This window comes from Leucopleurus acutus (genome assembly GCF_964270905.1).
Source record: "Leucopleurus acutus genome assembly, chromosome: 21".
NCBI classification, from domain to species: domain Eukaryota; kingdom Metazoa; phylum Chordata; class Mammalia; order Artiodactyla; family Delphinidae; genus Leucopleurus; species Leucopleurus acutus.
Window position 1 is genome coordinate 30,161,770 of NC_139163.1, and position 21,538 is coordinate 30,183,307.

General features: G+C 49.5%; 1 protein-coding gene across 1 annotated transcript in view; it reads left to right on the forward strand.

Annotated features, from left to right (window-relative positions):
• The window catches only part of PLEKHA2 (pleckstrin homology domain containing A2), a 57,253-nt gene that overhangs the window by 11,895 nt on the left and 23,820 nt on the right, over positions 1-21,538 (forward strand). The window contains exons 3-5 of the mRNA XM_082863960.1: positions 13,823-13,879; positions 19,873-19,921; positions 21,327-21,424. Coding sequence (XP_082720086.1) covers positions 13,823-13,879; positions 19,873-19,921; positions 21,327-21,424 — 204 coding nt within the window. The remainder of the gene's footprint in view (positions 1-13,822; positions 13,880-19,872; positions 19,922-21,326; positions 21,425-21,538) is intronic.

Consider the following 21,538-nt stretch of genomic DNA (forward strand, 5'->3'; position numbering starts at 1 on the left):
CACACATGCACAGGAAACCATCCCAGACCTTAGCTGGAGGAGGAGGAAGCTCATCTCTCTCCTGCCCCTGGGGATCTGGTGCCTTTTCTCAGGCCTAGGAATTTAACCCTTGCAAAAGTCCGGCAGAGGCCGGCTGGGCTGGATGCAGGCTCTGAGGCATGGCTTCCTTCCTCTTACCTGTGTCAGGAGTGCAGCCTCGTGACCACTCCTGTTCTTCCAGTCTGGGGCTCCTGCCCAGCAGAGAATTGACCTGGTTCCCTGAACTGGACAAAGGTTGGACCTGTTTGGTCTCCTGCTCAGGGAGTCATAGGATCCTGGGTGGGAGGTGACTTTGGGGGCCACCCAGTTTGTGACAGATGAGAAACTGAGGCTCACATTGGAGTTGACTTTGGCAAGGACGCGGCAGAACGGGGTGACTCGCTTAGTGTTCTGGGGCATCAGACACGAAGACAGCCCCCGAGGCTTTACTGCTGTGCCCGGGAATCCCTTGAGTCATCACCAGTCTGGGAAAAAGTTGCTCTGCTCCTGATTTGGGATCTCAGGTCTTCTTTTCTGGCGCTCTGAGTGTTGTTCAGTCTTCCCTTCCTGCTGCCCTGGAGCAGTCTGGTGGGTCCCACACCCCTTCCCGCCCCAAGGCCTGGCATGGCCTGTGGACCCAGCAAGGTCGTGGGTCACGGCCCTGTTGGGGCGGGAAGGGGTGTGGGCTGAGAGCTGGCTCTCGTTCAGAGACTTGGGCAGAGGAGAGTCTGAATGTTAGGGGAGGGGTTTTGCTTTAAGAGGTGAAGTGGAAAAAATCCGGGTACTCATCCTCTAGAGGCCTTTGGCATTTGTCCTCTGGATTTGGTGGCTGAGAGAAAATGCGATAAATACGGACAGCGCACTCAGGTCACTGCCACTAACCGCCTTCTCTGGGAAAGACTTAACCCTAAATAGAAGCCCCATGTTTCACCCCACATCCCTGGTAAAGCCTTCTGTGGGCTACTTTCATTTAACGCGCTGAGCGTGCAGAGTGAAACCTACACACAGACCCTCCCATCCTTGACGTACCTGGAATGCTCGCCTCTTACCATGTTTTGGTCTTGGGTTTGCCTTTGGGCTCTGCTACATCATTTTCCCTCCATTGCTCTGCACGGGTGCCCACAGCTGGGCCAACACATCTACTATGAAAGGAAGTAGCATTTAAGGTGCCGCCTTCCCACCGTTGGAGGGATTGGACTCAAGTCTTTGTTGCCAGTACACTTGGCTTCTGATGGGCCAGGGCTGAGCCCCAGGCTGGGTTCTCTGGGTCTACTCTTTTCCCTTTTCTCCCTTTGTGTACCTTCTCCTGCTCACCTGCCTTATTAGCTCAGGTATTTCGAATGGATTTTTGTCCTGATTTACCTGCTTAGTGCCATGCTTCCTGCCTGGACCGTTGTTATCGGAAATTCACATGCTTGGGGAATCCTGCCCAGCTGTTGCCAGCTCCCTCCCCTGAGACTGGACCCTCCTTCACGCCCTGGGCCACAGGCTGAGGGCCTTGCTGTTGGCGACGGATCACCCAGGACCACACTGCCACCGTCTCGAGTCTCATCTGTTGGCAGTGCTCGGGATTTCCCTTGCTGTGTCCTGCCCTCTGATTCGGCTGTTCCTTGGTTCCAGAACCTGCACTTCCCTCGGGCGCTGTGCCTCGGGCTGCCTTGCAGGGGTCTCTGGGGTCAGCCTCTGCGACGGGTCGCACCCTGCCCAGGGCAGCCTCCTGCACCTCTCTGCCCCCTGAGCTGTCAGGATGCTCTTTGTTCTAGAGCCTTCTTTGAGTTTGAGTTACAAATAGAACTTGTGGTCCCTGCTCGAGATTCTTTACATTTTCCCTGGAAGCAGAGGTTTTAGCTGGCTTGGCAGATGCCTGGAAAAGGAGAGTCTTGCTGTGACATAGCAATAGTTCAGAACATTTTACTGCTTCTTCTTCAGTGGTTAGCTTAGCACTTCGTTGTGTTAACGCCAAACAGCCGTTCCAACTAAAGGGTAGATCTTTTTTGTAAGCTGTAAAATGGTATCAGTGAGCATTTATTAATACGTGCCACGCGCTGTTCTAAAGACTTCATTGGTTTTTTTTTTTTGAGTATATAAATGATTTTATTGCATAACAGTTAGTAGGCATTTTGGATACAGTTACTCTAATTTGGGACTTCCCTGGCGGCACAGTGGTTAAGAATCCGCCTGCCAATGCAGGGGACACGGGTTCGATCCCTGGTCCGGGAAGATCCCACATGCCGCAGAGCAGCTAAGCCCGTGCGCCACAACTACTGAACCTTCGCTCTAGAGCCCGCGAGCCACAACTACTGAGCCCCCGTGCCACAACTACTGAAGCCCATGCGCCTAGAGCCTGTGCTCCGAAACAAGAGAAGCCACCGCAATGAGAAGTCCATGCACCGAAACGAAGAGTGGTCCCCGTTCACCACAACCAGGGGAAGCCCACGTGCAGCAACGAGGACCCAACGCAGCCAAAATTAAATAAATAAATAAATTTATTTAAAAAAAGGCAGTTAGTCTAACTTTAAGACTTTTTCTAAATAAAACATTTAGAAAACTGTTTTTATTATCTCACTCTCTTATATTTTTATTTATTTATTTTTATTGGAATATAGTTGATTTACAATGTTGTGTTAGTTTCAGGTGTACAGCAAAGTGAATCAGTTATACATATGCATATATCCACTCTTGTTTTAGGTTCTTATCCCATATAGGCTCATTGGGTTTTCATTTCATTCCGACAGGTCTAGTTGGTAGGCATCATCCTCATTCTAAAGGTGAGGTGGGTGAAGCAGAGAGGGAAAGAAATTTGCCCATGGTTTTGTCATAAGAATGTGACTGAGCCAGTATTCTAACCCTGGCCGTCTGAATCCAGCTCGCCTGCTCTTATTGCTGAGAATGAGACAGTCATCCTAATGCTGCTTGGGAGGAAGGAGAGCTCTCAAAGGTGAGTCTGTGATTAAGAAAGAGAAGCTGGGGGACTCTCAGGGCTGGGAGGTCCTCTAGAGGGCAGGTGGTCATCTGGCTTTTGATCCAAGCGTCCAGCATTTGATAAATGTGCGCTCATTGAATGAACGAATGAGGCTATCAGAAGGGATGCCTTTGTGAAATGCAAAGTGTCCAGCACTGTTCTCCCGGGACTGGGGATGGAGTCTACAACCAATGCAAGCTCTGCAGAGTGGGGCGAAGCAGGGAGCCAGGAGTCAGGAGGAGATGGATGGGAGGTGACCCAGAAAAGCAAACTGGGGGGGAGGGGGGTTGGCCTTTCCCTGTGGAGAAGGACATTGGGGACTGTGTGTAGTTAACTGAACATCTTAAGTTTATAAGGAAAAGGAGACACCTGATATAATAGTTTAGGTATTTAATAGGCATTAATAAGCAGGATTTTTTCTGAACTCAGGTCTTTGATCTTTGCCTGTTTAAACCACTTGGAAGTCGGTGTTTGGGAGCCTGTTTTTACTACCACTGCTACTAGTATTACTAACTGCGGGTTATACTTACTGAGCGGTTGCCATATACCAGCCATTGTGCCGAATGCTTGGCATGTGTTATCTCATTAGGTCCTCCCAGTAATCCTGGGGCGCGGGGACTCTCTCACTTTCTCTGCAAGGTGCAGAGACGGTCAGCGGCTTTGTTCAAGGCCATGCAGGTGGTAAATGCCGAGCGGGCCCTGGAGCCAGGTCTGTCTGGCTTCAGCGTCTGCACGCCTCATCTTTGTCTGCCTCTTTCCTCCAGCAGATGTGTGTGGTCCGTCCTGTGCAGGGTCCTGGAGATGGTGTGGAGGGGAATTCACCAGGAAGCTTCAGGTTTAGTTGGGGAGGTGAAAACAGCACACATAAAACAACAGTGCTAGTGGTTGCTGAGGGGGCAGGGGGGCAGGGGAGGGACGGAGTGGGACTTTGGGACTAGCAGATGAAAGCTTTTATATAGAGAATGGATAAACAACAAGGTCCTACTGTGTAGCCCAGAGAACTGTATTCAGTATCCTGTGATAAACCACAATGGAAAAGAATATGTTAAAAAAAAGAATGTATATATATATACACGTATAACTGAATCACTTTGCTGTACAACAGAAATTAACACAACAGTGTAAATCAACTATACTTCAATAAAAAAATAAAATAAAATAAATTTACTGGTAAGCAGCAACAACAAAAACAAAAAACCCTACAGTGCTAAAAAATCCCAGTCCCTCTTTATTTATTATTTTAAAATAAATTTTAAAATTTTATTTATTTATGTTTGGCTGCGTTGGGTCTTCGTTGCTGCACACGGGCTTTCTCTAGTTGCAGCGAGCAGGGGCTACTCTTCGTTGCAGAGCACGGGCTCTAGGCGCACGGGCTTCAGTAGTTGTGGTGCATGGGCTCAGTAGTTGTGGCTCACAAGCTCTAGAGCGCAGGCTCAGTAGTTGTGGCGCACGGGCTTAGTTGCTCCGCAGCATGTGGGATCTTCGCGGGCCAGGGAATCGAACCTGTGTCCCCTGCATTGGCAGGCGGATTCTTAACCACTGCGCCACCAAGGAAGTCACCCAGTCCGTCTTTATAACAAGGTGGCGTATCATTAAAGTGAACAGCCCAGATGCCAATAGTTTGGGTGAAGGAGAACGGGTTGCAGTTTTCCCCTGCGGTCCAGGGAAGATGTAGGGCCTGGAGGTGGAGTCTCAGATGGAACGGTCCCAGGCCTGGGAGACAAGAGATAAGGATGAGGTCCTGGCTCTGCCACTGAGTTGTTTTGTACGTTAGGCATGTCATGGTAGGCACTTTGGATGATCCTTGACGCGGCTTTTCGCCCTTCTGTTTCCCAAGGGGCTGAGACTAGAGCAAGACCTTTGAATTCAGCATCATTATTTAACACATATTTGCTAAATATGCCCCATGTGCCAGGCATCAGCCTAGATGCTGAGGCTGCGACAGTGCATTAGACAAAGTCTGGGCCTTCCTGGAGCCTGCACTGTAAGTGAGGATATAGAGGATTAGATAAAATTGCTGCAGGGGGAACTGCAGGGCACCCCTTCAAGGAGGGGTGGCTTAGATCCAGGTCTGCAAGGATGAGCAAGGTTAGAGTCATTATTGCTACTAGCGATTCACGTTTGTAGCGCATTTTACAGGTCTGAAGTGTTCTCACTTACAGTATCTCACTTGACTGTTAGGCGCCTTGTCCTAAGCACAGCCTAGGGGGACAGGAGGGCACCTGTGAGGGAAGCAGCATCACTATGGGACAGAGGCAGCACCCAGGAGGGAAGGCGAGCTTGCCTGCTTGGAGGGTGTTCAGGCTTCAGTTCCCCAGAAGGAGGCCCTGAGACCAGGACTCACCGAGACAAGGATTTGTGGAAAGTTCTTTTTTAAGGAGAGAACTGGGAAGCAGGACAGGGAAGGGGAGGAAGCCCGACGAGGGTCTGAGCTCAGGCCGAAGTCAGCAAAGGCTTAGCCAGATGCCCTGGGGGACCTGCCGTGAGTGGTCCCAAGGGAGCTGGCTTCGCACACCGCACTGTGGACGGTCATGGTCTTGGCTCTGCGCAGGAGGACGGAATGGATCCACTAACCTGAGGACAGCCCTTGGAAGCAGAGCTGCAGCAAAATGGCAGATTTAGGAGGCCAGCGGCATGTCCACTGGCGGGATGGTGGTGCGTGTGTGTGGAGGGTCAGCGTGCTGGACCAGGTACAGCCTTGAGTGCCTGATGGAATTTAGAATCCATATGATAAAGTATGAAATCAAGGCTTTATTAATCCAGGCAGTGGTGGCACCAAACAGATAGAGGATGAAACCCATTAGCTAAAAAGGACCCTATAAATGGAAAGTTTCAATACTATTGATTATGGCCCCTGATTTGGTTCATGCATTTAAAAATCAACCTGCTGACAATATCGAGCACACAGATAATTCCTGAACAGAGACAAACATTGGCTGGATTTCCTGCCAAACATTACAATGATATTATGGCACCAGCACATGTATTTAATTTAATGTTGGTCCCTGTCATGACAGAAAAGGCGAAATTTCTTAATTGGCCTGCTCTACTTTATTACCGACCGAGTAACCAACTATGTTTTCACTGCACGGCGATGCTTACGTACAACTCTTGAGAGGCTCGCGTGGATAGGTAATCGCGAGACTAAATTATGTTGTCCCGAGCAAAGGATAAACAGGAGCGTGGAAACAGTATTGCACTGGGTAGCTGCCCTTGTCAGATTGGCTCTGTAGATTGTATTTGCTCTCTTTTGCCAGTAAATACTCGGATGCTTTTACGTTACAAAGGCCCTAATGTGAATTGTGAATCATCATAATACCCAAAAAGATGGCATTTCTCCTCGTAACTCTGGGACCCCGATAAAAGCCCTTTGCTTTTCGCTTTTTTTTTTTTTTTTTTTTTTTAAAGCTGAAAGCCATTCTTTCCACTGAAAGGTGCAAAGAGCTTCAGCAGTATTACAAAAAGATGGATATTTGGCCACATTTTAGTAGAAAGAATACAGAAGAGTGGTAGAAAATGATATTAACATATAACATGGAATGGACAATAGTTTTGCCTTAAAGCCTGGGTGAAAATTGCTATTTTTTTAAAAAATTGCATTTTCTGTATCAAAAACCTCTTTGAGCAAATTTGGCTGAAATCCAACAATGTTTAAAAGATTTTTGCATCATACGCTAAACCTGCCAAGAAAGTCAAAATGCCAAGAAGCAGGATGATAACTTTCTTTAAAAAATGGCCAAGGGCTTCCCTGGTGGCGCAGTGGTTGAGAGTCCGCCTGCCGACGCAGGGCACACGGGTTCGTGCCCCGGTCCGGGAAGATCCCACATGCTGCGGAGCGGCTGGGCCCGTGAGCCATGGCCGCTGAGCCTGCACGTCCGGAGCCTGTGCTCCGCAACGGGAGAGGCCAAAGCAGTGAGAGGCCCGCGCACCGCAAAAAAAAAAAAAAAAAAAGGCCAATACATACACGTGGTATAAAATTCTAAATGTGGGAAAGCTGATTTAGTGACATGTGTCTCCCTTCCACTCCTGGCCCCCAGTCACAGGTCCCCTAACTAGAGGCAGCCAGGGTTTCCAGGTTCTTGTGTGTCTGTCCAGAGATATATATTCTCAGCACATACAACCATCATGATAACTTTCAGATCTTTATCAGTTTGGGGGGCAAAGTGTTGTTAATTCATGGATTTTATGTAATTGGTGTATTAACTGTCCATGGAGACACATGATTTCAAGGGTTAAGTGGAATTTCTGGCCTGTTTTTGTCCATACTGGGTTAGCGTAGAATGCAGAATGCCTTTGGGGAAAAAAACTCCAACAAGAAGATTTCGAGCAACAGATCTTTTTTTTTTTTTTCATCAAAATGCAAATTCTGCTTAGGGTAAATTATTATTAAATTAATGGTTTTAGAATTAAAATGTTGTATGGACTTTTCGAGAGTTAATATAAAATACTGTAAGTGTAATTTTGTTTTATGCGCTTTCTATAGGAATCTTACTCTTTAGGGCGATTCTCGTTTTTATAACAAGATGTACTTTGTTTAAATTAAAAAGAAGTAAAAATTAAGAAGCACTTTGGGGCAATCATGTTAATAGCTAGCACTACTGGGTATTAAAGTCCAAGGAGCTGAAGAGGTGGAAGCTATGAAACTTAGCAGAGGTTTTACTAATGCAGAACCATGGGGATGACTGTTCTGAGTTTTCTTAAAATTTGTCTTCGGTTATATTGTCGTTAAGTTTTGCTTTAGATTGTAACCTTCAGCATTTGTTTAGTGTATCTGTTATATACATCTCTTTTTATATAGTTATATATCTATTTATATACAAAAGAATGCCATTTTATTATTTTTAAAAATGTCTCTAAGGCAAAGCAGGCAACTGTGTGTTTGCGAGAAGGGCCGCATATCAGATTTTGCTTCAGAATCCATCCTGTTTAGTTACGTCAGCCAAGCACGGGACAACTTGATGAACACGTTAATTGGGAAACACCCCTGTTTTTGAGCCTCTGTTGTCTCTACCTCTGACATTGTTGCTGTGAAGATTAAATAAAGTAATGAATGTGAGAGTGCTCTGATAAACTCTAAAGCACTACAGAGATGCTATTTGTTCACGTTTGTTCTGGCAGTGACATCAGGATGGGCGGGGAAATGGGAGGGCCTGGAATCGGGGAAGACAGTGAGGAATTTGTCCTGGATTTTCCTGGGGTGTCTGCACGGTGGTGGTGCAGTGGGAACAGAGAGGAAGGGACAGATAGATCTAAAGGCCGATTGAAGGAAGACGGTGGCAGGCTTGGTGACTGACCGAAGGGCGAAGTTCAGTGGTCAAAGGCGTGGTAACCTGGTTGACTGTGGGAGAACGTGGAGCGGCTGATGGACGTGGGGAGGCTGGGGAGGGAATCATTTAGAGCTTGGAGGGGACCTGATGATTGAGTTTGAGGCAAATGTGTTGGAGGCTGAGTTGAGGAAAGGTGTGAGGAGTGGGCTTATTGAGTTTAAGGTCCTGACTGTCTGCCAGGCACCCAGGAGACACATAGGAGAAGGTCAGAAGGCCCAGCATCTCTCCTTCCCCCTGTTCGCTCTCTGAATCCTGGTCTTTTGGAGTTTGGCACCCAAGAGCCAGTTTGACTAGTTCTTGCCCTGCCCAGTTTGGGCAACTGTTTAGGGCGTCTTGGTGTAACCCTGCTGGTCCGGCTCTTGTATTTACCTTTCGGTGATAATCAACTCTTAGATAATGAGCAGGTCCTGGTAGATGTGAAGGACTGTCTCACAGGAGGTGGCCTGGTATAAAGGAAAGTGCGTGGTATTTGAGGATCAACAAGGGCTGGGTTCACATCCTCGCCTGACTACCCAGTACCCATGTGACCCGGAGCACTTGCTTCTCCTGCTCCATCCCGACTTTCCTCATCTGTGAAATGGGTTGTTAGGGTGAACTGACAGTGTGCAGCAGGCTTGGTGCAAAACAGACTCTAAACATCTGTCAGTTTCCGCCTTCCTTTCTCGGGCTGTGCTTTGCCAAGGCACCCGATTGACTCTGGGAGTTAGGACCTCTGTCTTCACTCGGCTGCTTGAGGAAGTCATTTCCTCAAGGTGAGGCTTAGAGGACTCGTGGTGAATGATGGGGCAGCCGTAGAACCCTCTGGCGCTGACATTCCATGAATTTAGGAATCTGTAGATAGGTCTTCTGGTCATTTCTGTGTTCTTGTTACTCTCACTAGAAGATGGGGACATTTTTCTCTTTCAAGAAACAATGTTGCTTCTAGCAAAAAGGCTTCCCCTGGGAGGTGTGTCACATCTCTGTGGGCACCTCAGCTCCTTCCTTGGTGATGGGAAAGAATCAACCCCCTGCTTCCCAGTTAAGGGAGTGGGAGCTCCCTTGAGGCCCTTGGTGGCAGGAGAACCCTTGAGCAGAAAGCAAGGGTTGGCCGCACCTTCCTAAAGCCATCCGCCATTAAATAGGAACGTGCCTTATGCCCTACGTTGTTCCAGAAAACTTAGAAGCCCCAGAAACGGACAGGCTGCTCCTGACTCACAGACACCCAGCGTGGGGCTGGGATCTCCTTTCCCCTCTCTGCCCACTGCCCTGGCGTCTTCCTCTTCCCTCTTGGTGATGGTGCAATGATGGGGTGACTGGCCTTTCTTACCCGCTGCTGGGTCTCCAGTGCAGAGCCAGCAGGCCCAGCCAGAGTCTGCAACTGGGGGCCTGAGACCTGGCCGTGGGGTGGAATCACCTTCGAGCTTTAAAAACATACAGGTGCCTGGGCCCTACCCTTTATGTTAAAACCCTGGAACGAAGCATGGGCATTCTTCGTATGAAAACGTCCCCAGGTGATCCGTATAGGCAGCCTCCCCACCAACCTCTGTCTCCACTCCCCGTCTGCTGGCCCCTCCCTAACCCCTTCCTCAACTCCCTCCCCCAGGTCCTTGACTCCCTTCTACTGGGGACCCTTTCCTTTCGCTCCCCCCTGCACCCAGTTCCTGTCCCACAGGAACCCTGCCCCAGGACAGGGGAACTGCAGACTCAAGTGACACCCAAGTTCGAACTTGAGCAGGTCTTCCCGAAGGCACAATGTTTGCCAGTGGTAGAGAGAAGCTGTCCTGGTTGTCCAGTATCCTGTGAGGGTAGCAGGCTCTTAAGGACTGGTTTGGGAACTTAACCACCATGCAAATTGTGTTTTCATTTAAAAATCGAGCTGTCTCCTGGGTAGAGGAATAAGATGCTACTCGTGTCCTCAGAGTGCTTAAAATCTAGCAAGAAGAGACTTAAACTCACAGTAAAATACATTCCAATACAAAACTCAGGGCTGGGGGCTTCCCTGGCGGTCCAGTGGTTAGGACTCCGCACTTCGACGGCAGGGGGGCACGGTTTCGATCCCCGGTCGGGGAACTAAAATCCCGCAAGCCGCACGGTGTGGCCAGAAACAACAAACAATCCAGGGCTAGACTTTGTCATGTAGACCAGTGTTCTCAAACTTGGGCCTATTTAGGGGATGCTTGAAAAATGAATGTGCACTTTCTGACCATATTCCACTTGATTCTGATTCAGTGTTTTTCCGGGTGAGGCTTGAGCCTGGGCCTTTGAAAACAGGCTCCCCGGGAGAGGCTGATGTGCACCAAAGTTGGAGGATGGCGTGCACGAATTCAGGCGGGGGTGGGAGGGCAGGGCAGGCTGCCGCGGTAGACAACAAGGCTTTGTGAAGGCAGGGCCTCCCATCCTTTCCCCGGAGGACGTGGTGCTTGCCTGGGCTCTGACACCTGGCCCTCCCCAGGCGCTGGGCCCTGGTGGTCCTGCCCCGACATCTGGCTGCGAAGCCCTCTGCTCAGGCAGCTGGCACATTCTTCCTGGCCCGGGAAGTGTCTGCCCGGGGCCGCCATCCTGGCAGCGAGCTGTTGTCATTCATCTCCGAGGTCCAGCAATCGGAGCGGACACTGAGCCATCCGTCTGGATCAAGCCTCTGTGATCTTGGCGCTATTTTCTCCTGTCACTCACTTCCCCCTGGGTGGGGAGGAAGGTGGGGGGAAGCTGCATTTTCAGACATGCGTCAGATTTTCCTGGCTCCTCATGGAGGAGGGAGGTGCCTGTGAGCCTAGGAGCAGGCAGGCCGAGGGTGGGCCGTGGTGAGGGGCGTGGGGACACCCCCGTCCCAGGGTAGCTGGGCCGGGAGACTGATGTGGCCTTGTCTCTGAAGCGGGAGAGTTCAGGGGGGCAGGGGCTGAGGGTGGAGCTGCCCTCCCTCTGGAGGGTAGGGGGGAGAAGTCGTTGGAAGGGGATCAGCTCATATCTGGCAGGACGCACAGGTTAGTGTCTGAGTGGCTCCCCAAATCCCACTTCATCGCTTGTAATTCAGGCTAAGGCTCTGGAGGCCTTCAGGCTGCGGTTTGGGGTGAGGAAAGCAAGTTGAGAAAGAGTGGCTCTGAGACTTGGCATCTGCGTCTTGTAATTAGCGCTCTGGGCCGCGGATGGGAGCTGCCCTTTGCTGGGCTTGCGCTGTTTATTCTTATGTAACTCTCACAACAAGCCTAGGGAACGGGGCGGATGAGCCCCATTTTATAGGTAGAGAAACTTGCCTGAGGTCCTAGGGCGATAATGTCTCAGGTGGAATTCCAGACGCTCAAGGGTTTGAAATGACAGTGTGCTGCGTCTAGGGTATCAGCGTGGAAGTCAGGAGACCCGAGCCAGTTATGTGACCTTGAGCAAATCCCCTCACTCATGAGTCACTTTCCTCAAGTGCAGAACAGGGGCTGGGGGAGGGCCAGGCGCCCAGTATCCAGCAGAGGCCTAGGGTGGTTCACGGCCTCCTCCGGGACAGTGTCAGCTGCTCACTGGCCTTTTGGGGTGCCGTGGCTCCTTTATGGACTCTGATTTAGGGATACAAGGCCTATCTGTCATTACCCAATAGAGATTTTTCTTTTCTTTTGTTTTTTTCGGTACACGGGCCTCTCACTGCTGTGGCCTCTCCCGTTGCGGAGCACAGGCTCCGGACGCGCAGGCTCAGTGGCCATGGCTCACGGGCCCAGCCGCTCTGTGGCACGTGGGATCTTCCCGGACCGGGACACGAACCCGTGTCCCCTGCATCGGCAGGCGGACTCTCAACCCCTGCGCCACCAGGGAAGCCCCCAATAGAGATTTTTCTAAAAAAAACCCCCCAAAACAAATGCAATCACTATGTAGTTAAAACAAATGTGTAAATCTAATCGTCCATATTCAGAATGCTAAATCAGCTACTCAAAAGCAGCTTTTAGACTTATGGCCTCATTTGCAAAAGGGGGGAGATGACCTTTCTAGATTTCTCTCTAAATTTCTTGAGCTCTGAGAATCCTTTTGTTGTGGTTTTATCCCCATCCATTTTCTTATGAATAGGAAACTTCACACGTTGCCTTTGCTTCAAGTGATGCATGTTAATTTAGGTAATTGGGCCTAGAAGGACACTTCCCTGCCACCTAAGGTATTTCTTAAGGGCAGTCTCCTGGAATGACGGGTCATTTCACCATTGACCCTTTAGGAAGTTTACTAAATCCCCATCGTCCTAGGTTTGCCTCTGTTTATTGCTTTGAGAGGACCCCAGGTCTTCAAAATGAGGGCTTCCAGGTTATTCTTTGAGGCCTACGGCAGCAGTTTAAGAGGCCACCAGGAGCTATGGACACCTCAGGTCCCTGTGGGATTGGATTTGCCAAGTTATAAATGAGAAACTCCACAGCTGTGATTTCTCATCTTGGCCATTTTTTTTGGTATGCTACCGCGCGTGTGTCTTCATCACTTCATTTCTGACAGTGGAGAAGTTAGAAAGCCGAAGAGATTGTGCCAGGGTGGAATATTGCCAGACAAGGTGCCTGTGAGTTTCTTGATGTTTTTTAATAGTGCACTGACTTAGTGTTTTATAGTGTATGGACATCATTCCGTTTGGTACTCATAAGTGAAATAGACTGAACAGCTATGTTTTTTTCTTTTCTTTTTTTCTTTTCTTTTTTTCCTATATTGTGTGAACCTGTACCCTATTTGTTAAGAAAAGAATTTGAATTTGAAGAATTTTATATATATATTTTATATATATATATATATATTTTATATATATATATATATATATATATATATATATATATATATATATGAAATAGCTAACACTTGTTCAGGGTCATCTATATACCAGGGACACTTCCAGGTGGTGTAAATCTATTAACTCATCCTTAGAACTGTCTGGTGAGGTAGGTACTATCATTATCCCTCTTTTTACAAAGGGAAAACTGAGGCTTAGCGAAGGAACTTATTCACAGTCAAATGGTGGAGCCCCCAATTTTAACCACTGTACTAGAATACCTCTCTATAATAAATGAGGCCAAGGGAAATGTTAAGTCCACATACCCACAGCAAGAATTATCACTATTTTACAGACGAGGAAAGTGAGCTGAAGAATAGGTGAGTGACTAGAGAATGAACTTATGGTTACTAGGGGGGAAGGGTAGGGGAAAGGGATAGTTAGGGAGTCTGGGACTGACAGGAACACACTGCTATATTTGAAAAGGATAACCAACAAGGACCTACTGTGTAGAACAGGGAACTCTGCTCGATACTCTGTTAACAACCTAATTGGGAAAAGAATTTGAAAAAGAAGAGATACATGTATATGTGTAACTGAATCACTTTGCTGTACACCTGAAACGAACACAACATTATTAATCAACTGTAGTCCAATATAAAATAAAAAATCAAAAAAGCAATAGGTAGGTGGCTTGCTCAAGGTTGCAAAGCCAGAAAATGGCGTCAACGGAACCAGAATCTTGATCTTCTGACTCTTAGTCGTGCTTCACTGCCTCAGATAGCATCCTTCTTAAAACGCAAAACATGTGTCTTTCAGAACCTGGCAGTTGGGGCAGGAGCCGTCGGATCTTTGCAGCTGACCTACATCTCGAAGGTAACGTTGGCCTGGAGCTCTGGGGATTCATGGTCCGTGAGTAGGTTGAGGATGTAAACCAGAGGAAGCGTCACACGTCGGGCATTGGCATCTGGGGATGTTGCTTGGCCATAAAGTGCTCCCCTTCCGCGGTGGCCCGTGGAAGCTTGTGGCTGACTGGGGCGGGGTGGCGTGTGGTCAGCAGGTTCTTGGAGGGTGGCCTGCGGCCTCTCACTCCTGGCACCCAGCAGTCAGTGATGCTGCCAGCTCCCGCAAAGGAGGGATGGGGGGTGGAGGGAAGAGTGGGACGTGACTTTGTTTTTGCAATCGGGACAAAAAGGAACACAACAACAAAAAACCCGGTGACTGAAAAGGATTCTCCCGAATGGCGTGGTTCCACTGGTGTGGCTCACGAGGAGTAAGGGCTGCACTGGAATTATATGCATTTCATTGAAGGGCCAAAAGTTAAATTATAATTAAATCACTGTGTTTTCAGAATGATATTTATATAATTATTTAATTATAATTAAATCACTGTGTTCTCAGAATGATATTTAATGTTTAACAACAACAGACACGTGGTCAAACCAAAAGCGTGGGTTGAAGTATATTTTTCATCTTCCAGTGCATTGGCAATTGCAAAAAAAAAATTAATAAAGGAAAAAAGGAATTTAATATAAGGATATAGAGGTGAATTCAGTGTCTAACATTTTTATTTATTTAAATAGTTATTGGCCTGTGATGACTTCCTAGTCTTACCATTTTGTGTCTTTTTATTGTTATTGTTCTCCTTTTCCCACACTTGGTTCTTCGTAGGTTTGCACAGCAGAGGCCCTTCATGTTGGCCCAGTACCCAAGTAGCCTTAATCCCTTGGGCCTGTGTCATAAAATGCATGGATCATTAACAGCTAACTGTCCCTGACACCTTTCAGCTACAGGGCTGGGCTTAGTAACTGGCCAACTTGGGAGGAGTGTTGAGGGGGTCTCTAGAACATGGTCACTGGATCACTGTGGCGGAGAGGCTACGAGCGCCCCGAGGACGTCCCCAGATGAGCCAGGAAGCCATTCAGCGGCCAGATAAGGGCTGGAGGGTCCGGTGGGCAGGCCGACAGTCCGTCCCCTGGTCCTGTTTGCACAGACAGGGCGAGAGCAGCCCCTCTTCCGTGCTGAGACCTGGGTGGGGCCTGGGGCTGCTTGCTGATGCCCAGACGGAGCTGCTGAATTCAGCTTTGTTCAGGGGCCCCTCCCTGGAGCAGGCACCAGCGCTGAACTGTGGTGCAGCAGTGATAAAAAAAAAAAAAAAAAAGGCCGGGAGATTTAGAGCCTCGTTAGAAAGAGGAGCTCTGTCCAGTGAGGAGAGCCAGGTGGCGCCCAGCCAGGACCGAGGTTCCGGAAGGCCCGCTCTGCCCACACACCCCTCACGTCAAGTCTCTTGGGGACCTCGGCTTCCTTGTCCACGTTCTCCCATCCTCAGGGGGGATGAGGCCCTGATCTGAGTGGCCCCTGGCTCCTTTTTGTAACAGGCTTCGGGAGTCCTTGGGCAGCCCTCCATCTCAGCTGGGCCGGAGGTGGGAGCAGCTGCAGGGGCTGCAGGCCAGAGTCTGGCAGACACAGCCGGGTGCCAAGGCAGAAGCTGCAGGCAGTGTCTGAGCGCCTTAGAGGGAGCAGGGAAGGACCTGCGGAGGGGGAAGGGCCTGTGGAAGCAGGCAATTTGCATGCCTTGTGGTTAGAATGTGGCCGCCTCCCGGCCCAGAGGTCGGAGGCCTGGGCCCTCCCGTCTTCTGTCCTGTCTTGCTGAGAGCTCATTAGGTCATTTCGTTAGGAGGGTCAAAGAAAGAGGATTCAGAGAGCGGGGAGCAGAGAACCTCAATGTTAATGAAACTCCAAACCCTCTCCTGTTTGAGAGGGTTTTGTCGTTGTTTTTCCTGATGGGAGAAGAGTGAATACAGTCTCCTGCAGAATCGTGATGTATAAACGTAGCTCAGATGAGGGTTTCTAGATTTCTCAGCTTGGGAGGCTGCCGTCATTTAGCAGGGATGGTCCTGCCTTTCACCCTTCATGGACAGGAGAGGCAGGACTGGATGGGTTTTGCAAAACCCACAGCTGCCACTGGGTCAGGTTTCACAGAGAGGAGAGCCTTTAACTGCTGCCTGACCCAATGTCAGAAAGCAGGGGTTTTCCCAGAAAAACATTTAGCCGGGCGCTGGTATCACATTCAGCGTTCCTGGTTACTTCTTGTTAACCCCTAGGTGTTCCCTCCCCGAGGAAAGCGTTTGCCCGGCAGTGGCAGCCTGGCTGGAGCGTCTGTGTGGCCTCTTCGTTCAGGCGTGCTCCTTCTTGCAGGCTGGTGTTGGGAAGATGGGGTCCTTCAGAGAGGCCAGCAGAGATAAAGGTTCTTGACTTGACAGAGGCAGGACCAATTCTTGGGCAAACCAGAAAATAATGGATGCTGGCCTCTGGTGCTACCCACCTCCCCGCTTTGCCTGGGGGCCCTTCTCTTCCACACAGCCAGGCCCACCGTCCCACCTCCAGCTCGCGTTCCGTTTTGTCAGGGCCTGGCCCTTCCTTAACTGTAACGAAGACCCTCCTGGAACAGTGTTCCTGGCTTTTGCAGGGGCGGGGTGTCAGGGATCCTTTCTAAAGCCTGGTGAAAAGCGTGGTCTCGTTTCCCAGGTAAATCACGCATGTGTGATTTCGCCTGTGGCTTCAGGGCCCCTTGACTCCCTGAAGCTGGTCCAGGGACCCCAGCTTAGAGCCCCTCTGGCTGCTCTGGGTAGATGGCTGCCCCTTCCCCTGCTCCTGATGCCACCTCGTGGGGCAGGGTCTCCATGGGCACGGAGGCCGCAAGCTGCACCGGAGCTCCGAGACCGTGGCCTGCTGCTGCTGCTTCTGCCAGAGGGGCCCCAGCTCCACTTCCGGCCGAGGGCAGACAGGGTGGGGCGGGCTAGCAGTGCCCCGGCGTCCCACGACTTTGCTGCTCCTGTGGTCTGTGCGCGATCTGATAAGAGCAAGTTCCTGAGAGTCTGTCGAGCTGTGGGGCGGCCTCGCTTGCGTCACCCTGCGGGTGACCCATGCCCGTCCCTCCCTCACGTCCCCACCGCCTCTCGCTGCCTTCTCACCGAGGATCCATCCGTCAGCCACCGTTGTGCAGCTACTTAACTGCAGCCAGCGTCAGCCTGTCAGCCACGCTGCTTCTTCAAGAGCCTCTGTTCCTTCACTTCTTGTGAAGAAGGCTGCACGGCCTGTCCTGGTTACCAACAGACGGTAGGGGTGGGAGGAGTGGGGCTATGCCTCCCAGGTGGCAGGGATTCTGCTGGGGGGGGGCCAGAGCTATACCTGGAGCTACGTATATTCATGGTAAGTGAGACACCCCCCCCCCCGCCCCCGCAACCCTGGCCCTTCTCTTGGAGGGCGCAGCAACCAGTAGCTATGACTTTGTTTTCTTCTTTTGTCATTCCGGGACTCTAAGAAGGGGGCAAGTCATTCCGCTCTGGCTTTGCCAATCGGGAAGCTGATCAGAGATGTTGAGGGTCTTACCCTGGCTCAACAGCCCATCAGGGCTGACCTGGAACTGAGGTCCTGTTAATTCAGCAAGAACTGCTTTGCCAAATAATCCTTCTGTGGTCACCATGAGGCAAATTATAGACATGCATGCATTATTAGACGTGTAATCGGCATACCCCCAACTGAACGCTGGATAAACATACAAAAACAAATGAAAAACCAGGCCATCTCTTTGAAAGCTTGGGTTCCGGTAATAAGCACATTCTCCCCGGATAGGCTGGTAATAAGTTGTGGTCAGAGTGGGCCTGTTTGTCACCCAGCCAGGGTGAAAGGGCCCACAGCGGTGCTGTCTCTTGTTGATGATAAATTGTCAGTGTCGGGGAGAAAGAACAAGTCCCCTAATAAGCCAGAGAAAAGTCTCGAAGCACCCAGCTTTTCACTGTCATTTGAAAGCCAAAGGTAGAAGGGCAGCCGTAAGATAGGTGGATACTGAGGACCGGGATGGCCGAGGCAGTTCTGTGACAGTCATATAGGAACCAAGGTTATACAGGAGGTTAACAAGGTTAACAAGGTTATACAGGAACCAAGGGCAGGACGCATAGGAGCTGTGGGCTCAAGGACCTACAGGAACACGGATGCTGAAGGAGGAAGCACATGAATCACTGACAGATCAGAGCATCAGAGGCAAACAGGATAAAGGCACACAGCGTGGCTCAGATTGAATTCTGGGGTCTGAATCGCAGGAGAACAAGATGGCGGGGGCCAGGACTCAGCGTCATGAGGCTCCAGCGCACGCCTCCTGGGAGTGCTGAAGATGTAACGGAACTTGCATTGCGTGTGTCTGTGCTCAGGATATGGGGGCTTACCTTTGCATAAATCTTCATGTTTTTCGGGACTATTTAAACACTTTCTTAGGCCCTCTGTCCTCCACCTCACGTCATGGTAAACATATCAAAATACACTCACATCCCTCGTTGACCCTAATTGTCCGGCTGTAAGATATTTGAAAGGATTTAAATCATTTTACTTTTGGAATGATTTGGCTGTAACTCATTTAATTTATGATTGGCTCTAATTTCTCGGCTGTCGTCTTGCACATCCAAGGATTCTTAGGAACCAAGAAAATCGAAGCTACTAATTATTTTCGAATGTAGTGTGATTTTTGTGAATGTTTAATTGAAACGTGAATGAAGTTGACTTAATGTGTGACATCTTGTAGGCATTTATTTAAATACTTGTCAGTGAGGTTGATATAATGTTATACAGACATTTAATTAAATATTTATTAATGTTGCATTGTTTTAGGCCCCGGAGAAGCTCACAGGGCCCTCAGCATTTTGCCCATTGTGCCAAGCACGGCACGGCATGTGGAGTGGGTGTAACTAGCCCCTCCTTGGTTGAGCAGCTCATGTATGACAGGATGGCTCAAGTGCTTCACCTGCACGGTCACATTTACTCCTCACCATAGCCCTATGAGAATGTGATTTACTAACCCTATTTGATAGAACAGGAAATGGGGGTCTGACAACTGGGCCTCCTGGGTTTGGGGGCCAGGTGCTCTGGCACCAAGCCCAGGCTGTACCGCCTGCCCTTCCTTTGATCGTTTATAGGCTGCCACCTTGGTGCCCGTCTCGAGTATCCCGGGCAGTATTAAGGTTAATTCCCAGGTACCGTGGTGGATGCCGGCTCCAGCGAGGTTCAGCCCCCATCAAGGGCAGTCACCTAACTCCATGTGATGGAATATGTTTTCCTTAATTTGTTCAGTGTATTTGAACCTGAATGAGGTGGGCCCACAACATGCACATACTCAGGAATATACATGTAAGAGGCAGGCTTGAAAAAGCAAGATAACACAGCAGGAGACAGAAAAACCCTTCTGCTTCAATACGGGTATGCTCTCTGATTCCATCGGCCCCTCTCTGGGCAAGTGCTTATTTTCATGGTGAAACAGTCAGGGTAGAGATAAGGGAGACTGATCAGTTGTCCCAGTGCAGTGAGTGACGGGCTGCCTCACCTTTCTGCGAACTCTGATTGGAATCTATGTATTTGTGACAGTTCCACCTTTAATTCGAAGAGCTGTTTAGGGAGCAGGTTGGTGGTTGGGAGAGGAGTGGAATCTTGCTCGTGTGATGGGGCCAGTGCATGTTTGTGGTCCAAAGAGAATTTTTTCAGGACTCAGTGGATTTTAAGAGTTTTTGCAAGGATGAAGATTCGACACAGATAACAGGATAGTGATTATCTCCGAGGGGTGAAGACGGGATTCCATTAGGGAGGGGCACACAAAGGGCTTCTAAGAAATAGGACCGATAGTGGCTTATTTCTTGATCTGAATGATGAGTGCAGGGTTTCCACTTAATTATTAGTTCTTAAAATGTTCAAATATGTTTTATATACTCTTCTTTTTGTATAAAGTTTTCCCAATTTAAAAAATTTGAGGAAAAAAACCCCCCACAACTTTGCAACACTGTTGGAAACATATTCACGTTTCTTTTATTTTTCATTTGATTTAGGTGAGCATAGCCACCCCAAAGCAGAAACCCAAGACTCCGTTTTGCTTTGGTAAGTACTGAGCCCAGGATGGGTTTTCTGAACACTCCTACAGCAGCTTCCTCTTTTGAGTGGAGACAGTCCTGTGACCACATGTGACTTACACCCTGTGTGTGTGAGTGACTGCTGTCCCAGCCATGTCCGTGGGTCTCAAGTGATACTCCTTTCCTTGGTCTCCCTGCAAAGATTGTTAACAACATGAGACAGAGGCACGGGGGCCAGTGATGTCTCAGTTTTCCCGGCTCCGCAGGGCGGGGTGCTGGGTATCTACCTGAAGTTTTCGGGAACCTTCATCTCAGAGCAGAGTAACGGTGTGCTTAGGAAACGTGGAGACTTGAAGGAGTTGGGGGATCATAGAAAAGGAGGAACGTTCTGTTGAGTGTCTTGTTGCCAAATGAGTGACCGGTGAGAGTGACACAGGAAGCAGAGCTGCTCAGTGGAGGCAGGTCATTGAATCATCAGTATTTAATTGCCTTCCACTGCCTTCTCAGTGCTGTGCTGAGTGCTACGAGCAGATGCTAACAGATAGCTTCTGTTGTCTCTCTGGTTCTGAGTGTGAGCTCCACGAAGGCAGGGATGCCCCTCTGCTTTGTCTTTGCTGTATCCCCGGCACTTAAGAGTGTGGTTCCTGGCGCACAGCGGGTACTCACTAAATGTTTGCTGAATGAATAAATGAATGAACTAAGGGACTCTCTGTCGACCCCACAATGCTCACCTCCTCCAGTTCCGGCTTATTTATGCCTGGAAAGTAAAATGGTCCTTTGATCTGTCCCCTTTCCCAACTTCAGGTTGCTTCAAACTTCTTTTGTGCTCTTTCACCCACTCCCTTTAAATATCGTGACCAAGCTCCAACATGACTCTCAGATCTTGTGGTCAGCGGATCTTAAAAAAAAACAACAACAACAATGAACCCAGAAGTAAACTGTTGACTTTATGGAGTGCTCAGAGGAAAGACCAGGTTGAAAATGAGGTCCAGGTCACAGACTTGATCGCAGGCAAGCTTCGTCACATTTCTCAACCACAGACAAGACCCCTAACCTGGGTCAGTTGTGCCAGTGGAAACTAGGGACACTGGGGCCAAAATTATATATGTATCACCACGACGGTCAATCTCTCGGTGCCTCTGAGAAGCTGTCCAGGCGTGTGTCTTAGGGATGGTGGATGAGCTGCCTCCCAGCAGCACACAAAGGCTATTGTTGTTGTCTTGTGGCCAATGGAATAATCCACACCTTTTAAAAATGAGAGCCCGCTGCTTCCCAGATATTCACGCGGGTGACTTTGCACCGTGGGAAGCATCTTCGTCTGCGCGGCGGGGATCCTCCGCCCGGCTAGTTGAAGCGCCTTAGTTTTGTGGAGTCTCTGTGTTGTGTGTGTTCTGACCCGGGTTCTTCTCTCTTCGTCCCCGTGCCTTTTGCAGTCATCAACGCCCTCTCGCAGAGGTATTTTCTTCAAGCCAATGACCAGAAGGATCTGAAGGACTGGGTCGAAGCCCTGAACCAAGCCAGCAAAATCACTGTATGTACGATCTTTCTCCTTTCTGGAGGGGGTCAGGGCCTCTTCCCCACATGGGAACGACCCAGATGGCGGCAGGGACTTTCCCAGGACCCTGTTCCAGACTAGTTCCCCTAC